A 17701-nucleotide genomic window follows, 5' to 3' on the forward strand; every position below is an offset into this window, starting at 1 on the left:
ATGCACTAAAGTAGTCGTCTGGTAAAACTGGAGATAAAAAATGGATTTGGTGGATTAATTTACATTTTAATATTAGTTTTAATGTTATTTAAGAGTGTTGTTTTATTAATTTGGCGGATTAGTTTTGACTTCAATACCTCATAGTACTTAATGATCTGTTTACCAAAATTAATTTGGCGGAATTTTTACATTTTAATGCAACTTTTGTAATGGCTGTAGCGCCAAAGTTTTGAACACTCATCCAAACACGTTATCATAACTCTGCCAATCAAATAAGTTTTTAAAATGTCATTTTATATTTGTTGCAATTAAAAGCAACGTTAAGATGTAAAATAATAAATCCTAATCCATTATTTATCGGCAAAGGACCACAGTACCATACATTCGGCAGAGACTTGCCAAGTTTATGAAACTGCATAAAATGTTTGGTTAATCTATATTCATAAGATATGATTTTTAATTCCGATCAGAAGATGCTATAAAGAAAATGTTTTGCATGTATTTGGCAGTTTCTGGCCAAAAATAAATCTTTCTTCGACCTAACTGGGGGTAGGGGGCAGACTCTATTTCATGACTTTATTTAGTTACCAGATTACGTAGCAAAATTATCCGGCGTTGCCTGGGTTTGTAATAATTATGAGAAACAATCGCTACTTTTATTCGTTCTCTGCTGTAACTGAAAAAACTCGAAACACACAGCTTTGACGAGATTAAAAAAAAGAGCTTCTTCCTTACCCATAAAAGTAAAATGACAATAAGTATGAAGAACAAAATAGCACTCTTTAGAAACCAAAAAACAATGTTTAAGCATATACAAATTTGAGGATTTTCCAAAATATAAAATTAAACTTCACTTGTTTAAAAAGATTTATCTTTTTTCCTTTCTTTTTTAACATAGTCTAAAACCTTTTCTATATTGCTATTGAAGCACAAACTTTTGAAAAGTGTTGCTGCCCATAATCCCTTATTGCGATTTAAAATGTTATTAAATTTGCGTTAATCGTTTTGGGATATCTTAAATGAGACTCCTCCTCCCTACTTAGTAAAACTGTGTGTTACTAATTTTTATCGAAGAAATAGAGTCACCAGATACAGAGATACTTCTGGTGATTATAAAATGATGCTACCCGAAATGTTTCCAATAAACAGTAAAAATTTGGCAATTGTTTGAAATTGTGTGCAAAGACAAATTAATGAAAGTTTTTGTGCTGTTTATGGATTCGCTTGATTTAGTTTGCGAATTATTTTACATGTTAACAAATTTAAAGAAAGAAATATTAAAGAAATGGCGATATTTGGTTATATGGTGAAAACCGAGAAACAGTATTGCATAGTCTTTAGCTTCAAAAAGAGCGACAGTTGAAAAAAATGCCAAATGCTTTAGCTGTTGAAATGATTCCACAAAAAAAGTTTGACTAGATTCCTGCTGATCAATTAAATACCCAGTCAACACAAATAAATAAAAAAAAAACCCCATTAATTGCCTCAAATTTGCATTGAAATGGAAAATAATCATCCAAATCCATGTATGCCAACCTTGTGCAAAATTCTTACTTCAAGATTTGACTTGAGAAAAGCCTTGAACAGTCACGAAAAGCCAAGATAGTCAACAATACAATAGTCGCTATCAACAGGGAGTTGAGATGTTACACTAAATATTGTATTGAGTTGAGGAAAGCTTTCGAACATGGAACTAAAAAGCTCATAATTCGTTTTTCATTCTACTTAGAAATTTCGAACAGGTGCCATTTTCAGCAGAAAAATCAGAGCTTTCAATGGACATATAATGTTAATATGTGCAAGCATTTTTTCATCCCCATATTAGAGAATTTATACGAAAATTGTGTTTTATTGCCCCCATAAGGGGGTTTTGCCCCCCATAACGGGACAAAACTACCCTTTGTGTTATTCTGATGCATAAGCTATATTAGTGTAAAGTTTCATAAAAATCTATTTAGTAGTTTTTGCGTGAAAGAGTAACAAACATCCATACATCCATACAGACAAACTTTTGCATATATAATAGTAGTAAGATATATCACGGGAACTAAAATCACTGCTTTCAAGAAATAAAGGCTTCACTCTCTCTCTCTCTACTTTTTATCTATTCTCAATTGATATATTACCGTAGAAAATTTCATTGCAAAAAGCAGAGCTGGCTTTCTTATTGTCCTTTCGCAACGGGTTAAATATTTATTTCAGTTCTCGCTCAACAATAGGTTAAAATAAATATGAATCATTCGGGAGATATATCCATCCAATGTTTTAATTAATTAATTAACAAAAACGTTTCCAATTAGATCCATCATGCTTCGAAACCATGCTTGCTACAACTTAATTACACACAAAAAATTTGATCAAAATCTGTCCAGCCATTTAAAAGCCTTATGGTGGCAAATGTCCGCACAGAAGATTTTTATATATTAAGATATCTAAGGACGATTTTTATCCTTTGAGTATGGCTGAAGGAGCAAACCACGCAATCTGTAAAGATCTTTCAAGTTACGAAAGAAATGAGCTGATGTGTGCATCACATGACTTCCTTTTACTCCAAATTAATGTCATTTTCTCATTATTGGCAGTTTTAATGTGATTCAATAGTTTACTTTCTAAATATCACCAACAGTGGCCAAATTGGAACCAGATTTTTAAAAAATAAAAAATGATTTTTTTTTTCAAATCGCCAAATTTGTCACCAAGTTGCCGACAAAACTTGGCAACCAAAAGACTTGCGATATATCGTCAAGTGTCCGCCAAATTATAACTGCACTTGAGTTTACATCAAAATTAACAATAATTCCCCCTTCCCAAAAAAAAGGGGCAAAATACCCCCTTTGGAGCATCCAAATACAAACAAAAAGGGAGATGCACAACTAGACCCCACTAGGAGTCTTCGTACCAAATTTTAACTTTCTAGAACATTCCGTTCTTGAGTTATGCTAGATACACACAGACATACATACAGACGTCACGAGAAAACTCGTTTTTTTTTTTCGGGAATCTTCAAAATGGTTATTTCGCGTGTCTACACATTCTTTGGCACTTATCCACGTGAGGTCGAGTCAAAAAAAACTGAACATTCATTTGGGGGTGAGCAAAATGGAAACTAAGGTCGATTTTTGAGTGAAAATTTTTTTGTGTATACAATACTTACTTTTTGTGAAAGGAAATAAAAATAGTTAACAAAACAACTGCTCAGCTGGTATTAGATAAATCAAGTTGTAATAAATATACGCATTCTGACACCAAGCAGCTTAGAACATTTTCCTTTTATTTATTTTTTTCAACAAAACTGTTCTAACACTTGATGATTTATTGAAATTTTTCAACTTTTCAATTTACAAAGATTGAACAGGACAACGTCTTTCGGGTCCTGTAGTATAGTGTAAGTCATAAATAGTTGCACCTGGTTAGTGAGTTTTGCCAGTTTCTTCGTACTATTGTAGTGTGGGATCTTCTATAGACTCCAATAAAGCTTTCTGATATAGCCTTTATGCTAGTTAATCAAACTATTGTTTAACTTTTAAAACTAATAAGGAATATATACAGTAGCTCCCAAAAGTGTTCGTACACTTTGAAATTTTTTAGTAAAACCAAAATAACTCAAAACTGAATTTGAATATAAAGTCCAATATTTTTTCACATCATTCCTATGTCATTCTAAATATAACACATTGGTTTTTTTCAAAATATTGACGGATCTTTTTTTTGAAATGGGTCAGAAAACGAAGAGACAGAGAAATAACACGCCACAAAAGTCATCGTACACTCAAATATTTTTGAATAAATTCATGTTTAAAATTATCATATGCCGTTTTATTAATTTTTTGCATTGTGTTGACCTTTATAAGTCATTTGGCTTTAATTTTTTGTTTATTTGTTCCTTAATATTGTGCTTATTACTATAAAATGGCTGGTATTCGTAAAAAAACGAAAACACCATTCAAAATTTGAATTTTTTTCCCACAGTAGCGGTAAATTTGTTTGAAATGTCTCTAATGTAGTTAATTTATTTGTTTGTTTATAAAAGTGCTTGATAAAATGTTTTTAAGTAAGAAATAGGACCGAAAACAAGGTAAGGAAAGGTCAACCGGCAAAGTTGACAAAACGTAATTGGAGATTTAAAGTTAAATTATGAAAAATACACATATGAGTGCTGTAAAAGTTTCTGCAGAGTTAAATGAAACATTTTACATTTAATTTTCACCTAAAATTGTTCGCCAAGTTCTGTGATTAGCTGGATTAAATGGGATCACTTCCAGCAGAAATTTTCTTGATCGTGCGAAAAACAGAAAGCTTACGCTTTTCGTCGCAAAATCAATGATAAACAAGCTCAAAATGTTTTAGAATTACGTCTTACTTACAGATAAGAATTAAATCAACATTTTTGGTTAAATTGTTGTATAATTGTAAGTAGAAGAAAAAATTATGCACTTAATCTTAAGAACTTAGTTGGATCAGTTAATCAGGACGGTGGAGGTGTTTTAGTGTGAGGGTGCATATCAGCATCAGGACTTAGTAGTTTGGATTTTTTTGATGAAATAATGAATCATGCTGTTCCTATAAATATTTTAAAAATCAATTTTGAACTCTTAGCCAAAAATTTGGCTATTGGAAACAACTTTGTTTTCTATCAAGATAACGATAAGCACACGGTTTTCAACGTTTGCGTCTAGTGCCTCGAAAATTGTCCTAAAATTTAGAAAATACCCCCTCAATCTCCAGATTTTAACTTAATGTAACGTATTTATAGATATCTGGGGGCTAGATTACGAAAATAGGGCTTTAAAACAAAAATAGAGCTAGAAATAGTAAGACTCGAAGTGTGGTTGAACACTTACTCAGAAATTACGCAAAAAAAAAAAAAAAAGAAAAAGAAAAAAAAAAAGAATGAAATTTATTCCCAGACGTTTAAAAGGTGTTATGAATGCTGTATGATATTCTAGTAATTAATAACTTAATCAAAAGTTAGATTATTCAATAATATATAGACATTTTATAAAGTGTACAAAGACTTTTGTGAAATAAAATTTCCGGCACTTTTTGGTTTTTGATTTTTAAAAAATTAAGTTTTAATATTTTTTAAAATCTTTTCCTGTAATTTTGTTAAAAATAGATCATATATCTTATAATTAAATCCTATTCCGAAATATTAATTCTAACCAAACGATTGGGGCCTATTTCGTTGAAAGTCGAAGATGTACGAAGATTTTTGGGAGCCACTGTATGTACCGCTGTAGGAAGCAAAGGGCAATATCTGCAGAAATGAGTTGAGACATGAGTTACAAAAGGAAATTTTTGCAGAGACTTTTACGCTTTACCTTCTCAAGGCAGTATACTGCTATCATATTAAATTGTAATTTACCTTTTTTTTATTGGTTTTAATTTTATTTATTTTGTTAATTCCTTTATCTCATTATCATTAAGGAATCAAAATACTTAATTTAGTTTGTGTTTTTAAAAATGTAATGAACTACAAAAAAAAAAAGAAAGAAAGAAAAGAAAAGACAAAGGAAATATTGACAAACATACTATTTCTTTAATGCAGAGTTTGAATGAGATTTATGTATAGTTATGACCTAAACATTGTTATGTTTCATATAGAGCTTACTTTATTATAATGTAGTTTATATTTTCATCAAAAATTCATTGTAGTGGAAATCTTTATACCTTTTTAAAAATCTTTAAATGTTTTTCAGGCAAGGATCCATCTGAAGATATTCAGATTATGCCTCATTCTTTAATGGTCCATTCCTACAAATCACCAACTTTCTGTGATTTTTGTGGTGAAATGCTATTTGGTCTTATGCGGCAAGGCTTAAAATGTGAAGGTAACAGCTTTTATTTATGATCTAATATGTAAGATTATGCTACTTATATTTGTGGTATTTGGATGAGTGTATTTGATATTGATTTTATAATGTAAATGTAATATAAATTAAGTTATATGATTAATTAAATCAGGGGTCTGGCCAGAGGATATTTGGGTCCTTTAACGGACCCTTCACAAAAATCCGATCAACCAAAACGGACCTTTCACAAAATCCCAATCAAACAAAACGGACCCTTCACAAAATTCTGATCAACAGGATCGGATCTTTCACAAATTGTTTATTGAAAAAGCAAATCTGAAAGCAAAATAACGCATATTTCTGTGTATAAACCGCATATTCTGTGTATAAACCGATAATTTTTAGAACCTTTTTTTAAAGTAAAATTAGAGGAATCAGCTTATACAAAATCGGCTAATTTTGAAAAAAAAAAAAAAAATCGGCACTCTAGCAATGCTCTTGCAAGCGATAAATAATTGCTACTGCCAAATAAATATAATGGTTGTTTGTTTTATCACAGCTAATTAGTAGCGGTGTTGTTGTAAACTTTTCTGAAAAGGTATTGGTAAGCACTTTTCTCCCTGCTCATGATTTTATAAACAATAATAATATATATCTGCGAAATGAACTTAGAAATGCAAAGGGATAGTAAGGGTGGGGGGAAAAAATGATCGCTTCACATAGGGTTACCAACTTCAAAATTATCACCACTTAGCATCTGGAGTTGAACCTTTATAATGAATTGATTAGAAAATATTCTCATCATTTTACCAGCTTGTCAATATTTGCGTTTTTATGATGCAGTGCGGTGCGATGTTTAACTGTTATTTTGGGAGAAAATTATATGTGTTTTGATTTTTTGATGCTAACAAGGATGATTAACTTTAAACTCTTTTAATTACCGTTTTTTTTTCTTTAGATGTCTAAATTTTGAAAAATGCAATCTTTTAACATACGATATGAGAATCATATTTTGTTTTTATTTCAAGCTAACTTCGCTTTATTAGGATGCAAATAAATGAAAAGTCTCTTTATTTCTGTTAGAACTCTCATTTCAAGTTTTTAAAGCAAAATTCCATTTTCTGTTATTAGTCAAAAATTAAAATGCTGAATAGATGGTTTATTTTATTTTATTTATTTTTTTTTGCGTCAACTGTGTCCACATATATTGATGAAATGTTTAACATAGGACTCTTAAATGCAATTTTAAAAAAATTTTAACAAAAATATTTCTTTTACAAGCCGTTTTTATACTTTTGATGCCTTCACTTTGAGAATTGCGATCTCTTTGCATCCGCTATGGGAATCCGATTTTTCGAATTTTTGATAATTATTTCGCTTTGTTAAGAGGTAAACAACTAAAATATCTTTTTATTTTTGGTAAAATCACGGAATTTTTAAGTTTTAAACGAAGTTCTGTGCTTTTTAAGAGTATCTTGGGTCAAAAAGTTAAATGCTGAACCCTATTCTGAATTTTATTTTATTTATTTATGTTTTTGTTACAATTATTTTAAATACTGTACAGAAATATTTCTAGTATAATTTAACATAATGTGGAATGGTAAATAAATATTGATACTTGAGAGAGCCCCCCCCCCCCCCCGTCAAATATCACACCACTCCAGAATGATTTTCACCACATAGAAGAGGAAAACACTCAACTTTAAGTTTAATTGATGTAGTTTGTGCCATCTCTAAATTCTAAAATTTCGTTTTAACAAAAATTTTTTTTTTTTTTTGCGAAATTATTTGATTTTTCACAAAATTAATTCATTTTTCACAAAATTATTTGATTTTTCACAAAAAACGGACCCTGTAAAAAATCCTGGACAGACCCCTGTAAATGGTTTCACTGGAAACATCAGACTAAATTTTGTCTTTTTATAGTAAGATTTTGTTTATTAATCATTAAACTAGTTTAAGCATTCTTATTCACATTTTACGTTTATCAAATTTCTGTTGTTTTCTCTTTTATGTGTTTTTGCGAAAATATTTTTATTCAGCACTGTATTTTTAATAGTTTCAACTGCTCAAGGAATGTTTGAAGAAAAAATGTTAAAGTGCATAAATAACCTTTTGATCCCTGAGAAATATTGACTTTTCATGCATTTTAAACTCATTTATTTTTATTACTCTAAACCTAGTTTTTTGTAACAAAAATGATTTTGTTACAAATTGCAGTAGCTGAGTGCTCTTTCTTGTTCTAAAATTATTTATTCAGTACTTATCTTTGCTGTAATAACACAATCTGAAGCTGATTATCCAAAAATTATTTAGTTCTGCCAAGCCATATTTACCGTAATTTCCGGAAGAAACGCCGCATCGGCGTAATCGCCGCACCCCCCAAAAAGTCTATCGGGGGGAAGAAAAATGTTCAGAATCGCCGCATCACCGTAATCGCCGCGGCTAAAATTGCCGTGAACCATGTGATTATGTTATTATTAAGACACTTTAGACAAAATAAAAAACTAGAAAAAGCACGCTTTTGCAACAAAATGATACAAAAAGTAAATAATAAATAAGTTTTGGATGATAAGAACGTATCATATTAAACAAAAAAAATCGACAACCTACCTTTTTATCCATATAAGTTAATCACAACTAAGCAAAAACTGCATGAAACAGTGAAATATCGAAAGAGAACATTTATTACATATAAATCATAAAATAAATACAAAACTATAAATAAATATTAATCATAATCGTCAAAATCCTTCAAAGTCTGACTCTTCACTGTCAGTCACAAAAAGATAATTACAGAACAGTTCATCATCAATGTCACAATCATCTAAATCCTCATCACTTTCATCACCATCGTTTTGAATACTTGATGAGGACGAGCTTTTCTCATAAATTCCTGCCGCGGTAAACCCCGACAGGATCGCTGATACTTTAACAGCATTCCAGGCATTGTTTACCCATTGGGCAACTTCCTCATATGTTGCGGAACGCATCTTCCCGCTTTTTGTGAAAGTATGGAGGCCATCGCTCATCCATTTCTCCCACTGCTTTCGAATTTCACCCTTAAAAGCTTTATTCACTGAAATGTCTAGAGGTTGCAGAATTTTTGTCAACCTGCCAGGGATTATGCCTAAACTTGTTGAAAGTTTCTTGCAATGGGTTTTAACAGAGTCCATTACGTGGGAGCGCATTGAGTTCATTATTAGCAACCCCTTGGGTTGGAAAAAGGAACCTTTCGGGCGCTGATACACTCTTTCAAGCCACCGATGCATGACATCTTCGCACATCCACCCTTTCTCATTTGCGCACATCTCTACGCCGGAAGGGAAATTCCCTTTTGGAAGAGTTTTCCGCTTGAAGATAAGGAGCGGCTTTAACTTATCGCCGTTAGCCGCACAAGCCAAGACGCACGTGAAGGCGGTTTTCTCGTGGCCTGTAGTCGTGATGGACACCGTTTGAACCCCTGTGCGATCCACAGTCTTATTGGGTGGACAATCGAAGCTAAGGGGTACTTCGTCCATATTAAACACTTGTGAGGGAAGAAGTTGATTTCCCTCAATTTTTTCACGAACGTACCTCAAGAAAGTTTCTTTCTTCACTTCCCAATCGCTTGGCAGCTTTTGTCCCACAGTAGTTTTAGCACGAGCTGAAATTTTTTTTCGTTTCATAAATCGATAACACCAGCAAGGTCCGCCAACAAAATTTTCGATGTTCATCTCGCGAGCTAAGACCTTCGCGTGTAATCGTATCTTAATTGTAGAGACGGGCAATCCATCTTCCCGTTGCCTCATGATCCATTTTTCCAGTGCGTCCTCCAGTGCAGGCCACTTGACAGTACCGGTTCTTTTCGCCCTTTTTAATTTGGGCATGCTCTCCAAATCTTTTTTCTCCACTCGCCACCGACGAACGCACCGCTCGTCAACTTCGAATTCTCGTGCGGCAGCTCTGTTTCCGATAACTTCTGCTCGGGAAACAACACTCAACTTAAAGTTTGCGGTGTAGCTTTTGTAGCGCTTGGGAGCCATAATTAAGCGAAAGCAAGAGCAAGAAAATATAGAAAGAATAAGCACGTTGCACGTGTCGCAATCGCGGAAATAACTATGCCTATTGCCTAGACAAGTTCAACAAGTTTCCGCAGTGTTGCCAGATTCTTCAGAACAAAAATTCCAGAAAATTAGGGCAAGGCATATACAACGTCGTGCGTTAAATAATTTAAAAATAATAAACGGCTCGCTTTGAACAGTTTTTTAGTATAAAAAAATACTTAAGATCATTTGTTTCTAAACTGGTAATAGAAAAAGATCTTCAAATTTTGCAAAATATCCGGTCGAAGTAGCAGTTAAGAAATTTTAGATGGCCAGCTTGTTTGGCGAGGATGGCAAGATGCCAAGTGCAGGGAAACGTTGAGATCCGTGTTTTTCGTCCTTGAACGACGGAATCGTGCTTGCGTTAGCGATTTAGAAACGGGAGGGGAGAATGGCTGAAGGATAAACTGAGCGGCGTGAAAAAAAAATGTTGATCACAATCGCCGCATTCGCAGAAACGCCGCACTTCAAAAAATTTAACTTTTAAACACGTAAGCGCCGCGGCGCGTCTACCGGAAATTACGGTACATACCTTTTTCAGTCATTTTAGAAAAACATTGATTAAAAAATGTCCTATTAATGCTTCCTTTAGATTGTTAGAAATTTTTTACATTGAAATTAAAGTAGGAGATTTCAGTGAAATATTTAATAATCCTCCCCCCCCCTCTTTAGAAATAATCAGACCTTAGGCATATTTTGCAAATAAAAAATTCCATTTTCAGACAGATTTCAAATTTTAGGCCCCAAATTTGGCACCTAAAATTTTGGATTTCATCAAACCTTTCTCCCTATGACTCATTGCAGGATGGTAACAGATCAGGAAACTTTCACTCAAGGAAAAATGAGGGAAATATCAGGAAATTTTTGAAAAAATAACGAAAATTCAAGGAAAATTGATCAAATGAAGAAAAAAAAAATTTTTCCCCTTGCAAAATCAAGTAGTTTGATTCCCTGCAAATTTTCTGCCAATTATTTGTTTTAAAAAAGTAAAATTAATGAGGTGCAATTATACAGTGTCACATATATGTGCACCTTTTTTCTCAAGGTCAAAGTATTCAATCTTAGGATGAGCTTCCTAAGATTGCTTCTGTGTCTGTAAAGTTGTTTATTTTACCTAGCTTGAATTTTCCTTCCACACATTCCATGCTATGTAAAATAAACAACCCTACAGGTAAAGAGGAAGCCGTCATTAATGACTTTGCTCCCTTGCCTTTACTCATTGTCTTGAAGTATCACTGTTATCACGGTTTCAAGAAATTTTTTTTTAAAATTAATGCTGAAAAAATCTTAAAAGTTATCATTTTGGCATTTTTCATTTAATTGCTAAAATTAAATTTTGACTGAAAATCAATTTTTTTTTTGCTATGGTATTATTAGCTGTCACTTCAGGTTACACGAAGGTTTTTTTTTTTTCAGACATTAAAATTCTTTTATTTTAAAACCATATACACATACATTTTGAAATTAATAGTTGTTTTTGCATTTCAATGCTATGTTACTAAGGTAATAAAGGTTTTTTTCAACAACTAACGAAATCTTTTGAAATTGAGTTGTGTACATAAGTAAATATTTTTATTATTTTTTTAATAGTTAAACTGCTGTATTCATTCATTAAAACCTAAGTTCTTGAATAGAGAATAAATAGCTCAATGAGACTGGCTGTTAAAAGATTTCAGTTTGTTTTTCATAAATATGTCTATTCTAAAATAATTAAGGGGTGCAGGTAAAGGGCAGTAACTGCACATTTTTCATTTTTTTGCATTTTTGTCATCTATTGTACTTTATTGTACATACTCGCTTATTTGGTTTCCGCTGAAAAAGAGGCGCAAAGTATGTCTAATTCCAACATTTTCCTATTGTTAGTAATGAATCCACCACACATTTCTTCAAATGTCTGAAAAACTATTTTCTGCAGATACTGCCATTTACCTGCACACGGCAGTATTATTTGCATAAGTAAAACTACATTACTTCTTAACTTCAACTATCGCTTGTCATTCTTGCAGCAACAATTATACTGCTTCAAAATTCAGTTCAAGATTATTTCCATTTAAATTTTTTAGTTTTATCATGATTAGAAATGTCTTTAAGAGTGGTTTTAATAATTTCTTAGGATTTTTTATGTTAACTGGTTCCTGGAAGTAAAATATTTGTTTTAGATTTCCTACAATATTTCTCTGTCGATAATTTAATGTACTATTTTTACCGAAAAAAAAAGGAACAAATTTGAAAGGAACTTTTCAAAATATATTTTTAATTAACAGCTTAAACCATTTTAAACACTGCATTTCATTTAATATGCAATGCTTTTCAGGTAGGGCAAAGAAAAGAACCATTATCATTGGTAACATAAATCAGGGAAATTTGGTGAATTTAATCAGGGAAATCAGAGAAAAGTCAGGGAACTTTTTTTTCCAGTCCCTGTCGCCACCCTGCATTGCAATCACGGCCCACAATTATTCTAGATAAATAAAAGAAACACTTCTTCAATTTTGACTTTTTAAAATGCATTTGTGCGTTGTTTATGGTAAATAGCCTTTGCATAATTCTTTATGTGTTTAATATATCAGAAGGGTACGGAAGGGGGAAGATCACCTAGGTTTGTCATTTTGATGCCTGGAAAACTTATTTCAAATGTCATCTTAATGCATAGATTTAAATTCTATTTCTAACACTGCCATCTTCCCTCTTCTGTAAAAAAACTGCATGTAAGAGTACACAAAAATGCATTTAAACTTTTTTGATATGTTTTAAAACTAAAAGATAGAGGTTATGATGTGTTCAAATGAATAGTATAATTATGAAAAAATTCATAAATTATTGCTTCATTCTGAAATAAAACTGTTCAATTCTAGGCTGTGGATTAAATTTCCATAAACGTTGTGCCTATAAAATACCTAATAATTGTACTCATACGCGCAGGCGTAGATCTGCAACTTCATTATATCCTCGAAGTCCCACAGAGTCTTTAGGCCATACCTCTAGTAGTGCCTGTTTCACTGATGATTCAATGGTAAGTACTTTTTTTTAAAATTATCTTTTCTTTTTGCTGTTCTTTGAGTACCTAATAGTTATCTTGATTTTCAAAGAAATTTCTTTTTGGAAAAAAAAAAAGAAAGAAAGAAAAGAGAAAGAGTGAAAAAAAAGATTAAAGATTAAAAAAACCTTTTAAAGTCTGAATATTGAATCATACCTGATTTGCAATTCTTCTAAGTTTTGTGCTTTAAATATGATAAAATTAATCCTAGTTATGATCAGGTTTGCCCTCAAAATTCTTTTAACCATATCAGAAAGAGAGCTACGGGGTGTTGAGATGATATACTAAGTACTGAATTGAGTTGATAAGAGCCTTCGAACATGGAACTAAAAAGGTTGTAACTCGAATTTTGTCCTACTTAGAAATTTTGAACTGATGCCATCTGCAACAGAATAATCAGAGCTTTCGAGGGACGTATAATGTTAATATGTGCAAGTACTTTTTCACCCCCATATTAGAGAATTTATGTGAAAATGTGCTTTATCGCCCCTCATAATAAGATGAAAACTACCCTATGTGTTATTCTGAACCATAAGCTATATTATTGTAAATAGTGATTGCAATACTGGTATTTTCGTATTAGCTGAAAATAATAAATAGTTTCAATTAAAGGATTTTCAATGTAACTTATTAAATATCTACTTATATTTTTTAAATGTACATTTGTTTTCCATGATACAGAACTAAAATCAATCTATTGATGTAAAAATTTGGCTTCCAAAGCACAAACTGATAGAATATCATTAAACAATAGTAGCAGAAAGATTGCAAAATGATATTGTCATTACTAGATGGTGAGATGAATAGCATTTTCTTGAGCTTTTGTGCTCCATGTTTCTATTTTTTTCCATTTCCCCTGATCAGTCACTTTTTCATTTGTGAAAGTTAATTTCGAGTGCAACTTTGAATTCATTTGTTCTATGAACAATTTACTCCATCCATTAGTTGTAGTAATACTTTATGATCTCATTTTTAATCATTTGTCTCAACTGCACTAAATTTTGACAAAAATTTTCTTGTTATCATAACAAATGGTAATTTATTGTCACCAGTATTGGTTTGTTGTCCATGCTCACTATTTGGCTTTACACTTGGCAAGATAATATTTGGAAATTATATAGTGCCTTGAAAATTTGCATAGAGGTAAAGCATAATCAATTGAAACATATTTTCAGATAGTTAAATAAATATAATTGTAAAGAATTTTGAAAAGAAAGCCAAATGAATAAGAGAAACTAACAAGATCAAGTTTTGTCAAATTTATCGTAAATTTCTAACCAAAGAGCTAATAAAAAGCAAACACTAACCTCTCCTACTCAAAAGAAAATGATGTTAATATTGGAAAAGTATTGTCGCTCGAAAATAAACCACAGGTAGTCATAAATTGAAAATAATAATAATACACGCAATACAAAAGAAACACGCACACAAAAGTAATTATCCAAAAATAGCATGCAAGAGACCGAAGAATTTGAAAATGGAAGACTTCCAGAGAATTAGAGGAGGTGTATCGGGCATTTTTAACACTACCACCGACCTGCGTGAGTTGAGAAAAAGTGTTTTCAACTTCAGGAGAGTTGAGCACTGAAATGAGTTCTGAGCTCAGAGACAATTCAATGGATGCATTATGTTTTTTACTATTACTGATTTTTTATTATGACATTTGTTCCTTCATTTTTTAATTGTTCACAATACATTTTCATAAATAATACAATAATGAAATGTGGCAAAGAAAAATATGTTTTCAAGCTTTTTTTTTTCAGAAATTTCAAATACCAGTATTAAAACCGGTATTCCGGTATCACGTTTTAAAAATACTGAATACCCATATTGAATTTTTGGTCCGGTATTGCAATCCCTAATTGTAAAGTTTCATCAAAATCCATTCAGTAGTTTTTGCATGAAAAAGGAACAAACATCCATACAGACAAACTTTTGCATATATAATAGTAGTTAGATATTACTCCTTCCCACTTTTCTTTTAATTAGAAATAAATGCTGCCAGTGATTCGAAAATTCCCATGGAGTCCCGAATTATTGGAACAGCTTCTGTATCAACCTGGTCAAACAGCCAGGATTCCTCTGTATTCTTTTTATTCTGTTGTGAATTAGATATTTTTGCTGAAATGATAGGAATTGAGTTTCTCATCCTTAAAAGAAATAATCTATCAGCTAGGTGGTACCTCTCCGAGCCGTGCTCGATCTCCTTCTCTGAACATGGGAAGACCAGTGTGGGTGGAGCGTGAACTTGCTGGTCGAATAAGAGTCCCTCACACATTTGTTGTCCATTCCTATACCAGGCCAACAGTGTGTCAGCACTGTAAGAAACTTCTCAAAGGGCTTATTAGACAGGGACTTCAGTGCAAAGGTAATTACAGTTTTAAGTTAAAAAGCAGGTTTGTATGGTTATGTTAACTTTTGACATTTACAAGTCATGCAAAAAGAAAAAAAATGTATTTGAAAATACTTGTTAAACTCGGAAATTCAATCCGCTGCAGGCGAGTTGCATGAGCTGCCATAGGCAGCTAATCTAGCCGCCCTGGTGGCTAATAATTTTATATTTTCTTATTGCTGAATTCAAGAATAAATATGAGCAAACTGCACAATATGTGTTGGAAATGCCCAATAAGAGTATGAAAATACCACATATCAGATCGTAAACAGGTTTGTTGTACTTTATTTTTTAATATTTATTTCTAAAAAAAGTACCAAGATTCTTAAGTTCACAAGTACCAAAATTTATAAAAATGTTAAGAAAACTGATTTATATTGGCTCAGAAAGACCATTATGAGTTGGGGATTTCTCCCCGAGAGATATTTTAATTTTGATTGTGTTTTTTCAGAGTAGACAGTACCACTTATTAATTTCAACACACCTGTTTCTCTGAAAATAATTATCTAAAACCTATGGTATAATGTATTCCAATGCAATATTCATGCTGTAGCTGTTGTTTGTGAAGCTGCTTCCATGTATTCTTTTTCAAACATTGGTTATAAAAAAGGGCAAAAGTTGGTTTTTAGCACATTCTCCAAAAACAAAAGTTTTGGAGCTAAATGTATTGTGTTCAATCACTATCATGTTACGAAAAATACATATGAATGACGGTGTAAAACATTCATTTAAATTTTATGTGAATGCTCGGGTTTAAAAAAAAAACTGGTTTAAAGCAATACTGTACTAGAGAATTTTCTTAGTAGGAACTTCGCCACTAATTCGAACAAGTGAGTGTGGCAGTGATCACTTCTAAACTGTCTATTTTGATGAAGGGAGCATTTAAAACAAATTGTTCTGTTTATACTAAAGTATGTAGTGAAATAAGTTGTGTTGCTTGAATAAAAGATTGTATTCATCCAAAAGTTTATTTTCTTGTTATTTCTTTAAAAAAAAAAAAAAAAAAGCTGAAAGTATTGAAACTAATGAACAATAGTGTATATTTTTTAAGATGCAGTAAAATGGTTAGATTTGCCATTAGTCTAGTATGGGACATTATTGTTTAAGAGTTTCATTGTTTAATTCTAAAATTTTGAATATGTTAAAGAGCAAGTTGTCGTAAGGAAAAAATTATTTTTTTTAAAATTATATTTAATGAATTTTATTCAGATCCAAAAAGTACTAACAGTCTTAGTTTTTGAAAAAAAATTTCTTGTCTTACAACTTTTATGGTTTACACATGTAACTGATAGTCTTACCTATTATTGTAATACATGATGCAGATCCCTTATATTGCAATGTATTTGCCCCTAGAAGCATCTCAATGGGAAATCAGAGGAGGTCACTGAGACCTCCCAAAAAGTTTCCTCACTGTGTAAATTTTGTCTGGTCATTTGGCTAATTTCAAGTCAATTGTAGTTTTTGAGCTATTTTTTGTCCCCTAGTGTTGACACTTTAAAATTATAATTAAATATAATTTCATTTAGTACTACATATTTTTTGTATATCATGCTTGTCTACCCATTCATAGTCTGCTATCATTCGAAACTTACTTCTCTGTTACTATTTTCTAAAGCAATATTTATTAGTGTATTTGAATTTAATCATTTAGAGTATTTTCGTACATTTTGTTGTTTTGCCAGTCTGCTTCATTTTCATCTCATTTGGTGTAGGTATAAAAGTGTACATGCTCACATTTTATGATTTTGTAAACAAAAGATTTAGATAGTAAATTACAAATTTTACCCCACTCAAAAGTACAAAGTTTCTGGCGCCTCTGTTTGTGCTATTTTTGTCCCTTGCAAAGATCTTTCTTTCTTGCTCTAAAAATATACATTTTATTATTTTTTAGATTGTAAATTCAATGTTCATAAAAAGTGCATGGATCGAGTTCCGATGGATTGCGCTGGAGAAGCTCCTAAAGAGTGGGGTAGGTAAATTTTATTAGAAGTTTGAGTATGTCCTGATTTTTTTACAGAATACTTTTATTACATTTTTTGGGTTTGAAAATAATTTGATACATTTATGCTTAAATTTAAAACTAATATGCATGCCATATGTTTTTTGAATTTTTTTTTCTAATGGCTGGCAGTAAGAAGAAGAGACAAAAAACAATAGAAAATACAAACACAATACACAAAACAAAGAATACAGTAAAATAAACATGCCATATGTTATATGTAATAACTTCAAAGCAATATTTACTTGGCATAAAAATTAATGAATTTAAAATCAATAATAGAATACTTGAATCATATATTTTTCATCCATTATTTGCTTATAACTGGGAAAAAGTACCCGGTGTTTCCAGGGTCAGTAGTAATAATGTGAAACAATACCTATTCATCTGTATAGA

At 31.6% G+C, this 17701-nt stretch overlaps 1 protein-coding gene across 1 annotated transcript in view; it reads left to right on the top strand.

The window, feature by feature from the left end:
• The window catches only part of LOC129226600 (serine/threonine-protein kinase D3-like), a 111830-nt gene that overhangs the window by 11584 nt on the left and 82545 nt on the right, over window positions 1–17701 (top strand). The window contains exons 3-6 of the mRNA XM_054861224.1: window positions 5700–5831; window positions 12733–12890; window positions 15087–15282; window positions 17198–17275. Of these exons, the coding sequence (XP_054717199.1) occupies window positions 5700–5831; window positions 12733–12890; window positions 15087–15282; window positions 17198–17275 (564 nt within the window). The remainder of the gene's footprint in view (window positions 1–5699; window positions 5832–12732; window positions 12891–15086; window positions 15283–17197; window positions 17276–17701) is intronic.

The sequence above is a fragment of the Uloborus diversus genome, chromosome 7 (genome assembly GCF_026930045.1).
Source record: "Uloborus diversus isolate 005 chromosome 7, Udiv.v.3.1, whole genome shotgun sequence".
Lineage (NCBI taxonomy): Eukaryota > Metazoa > Arthropoda > Arachnida > Araneae > Uloboridae > Uloborus > Uloborus diversus.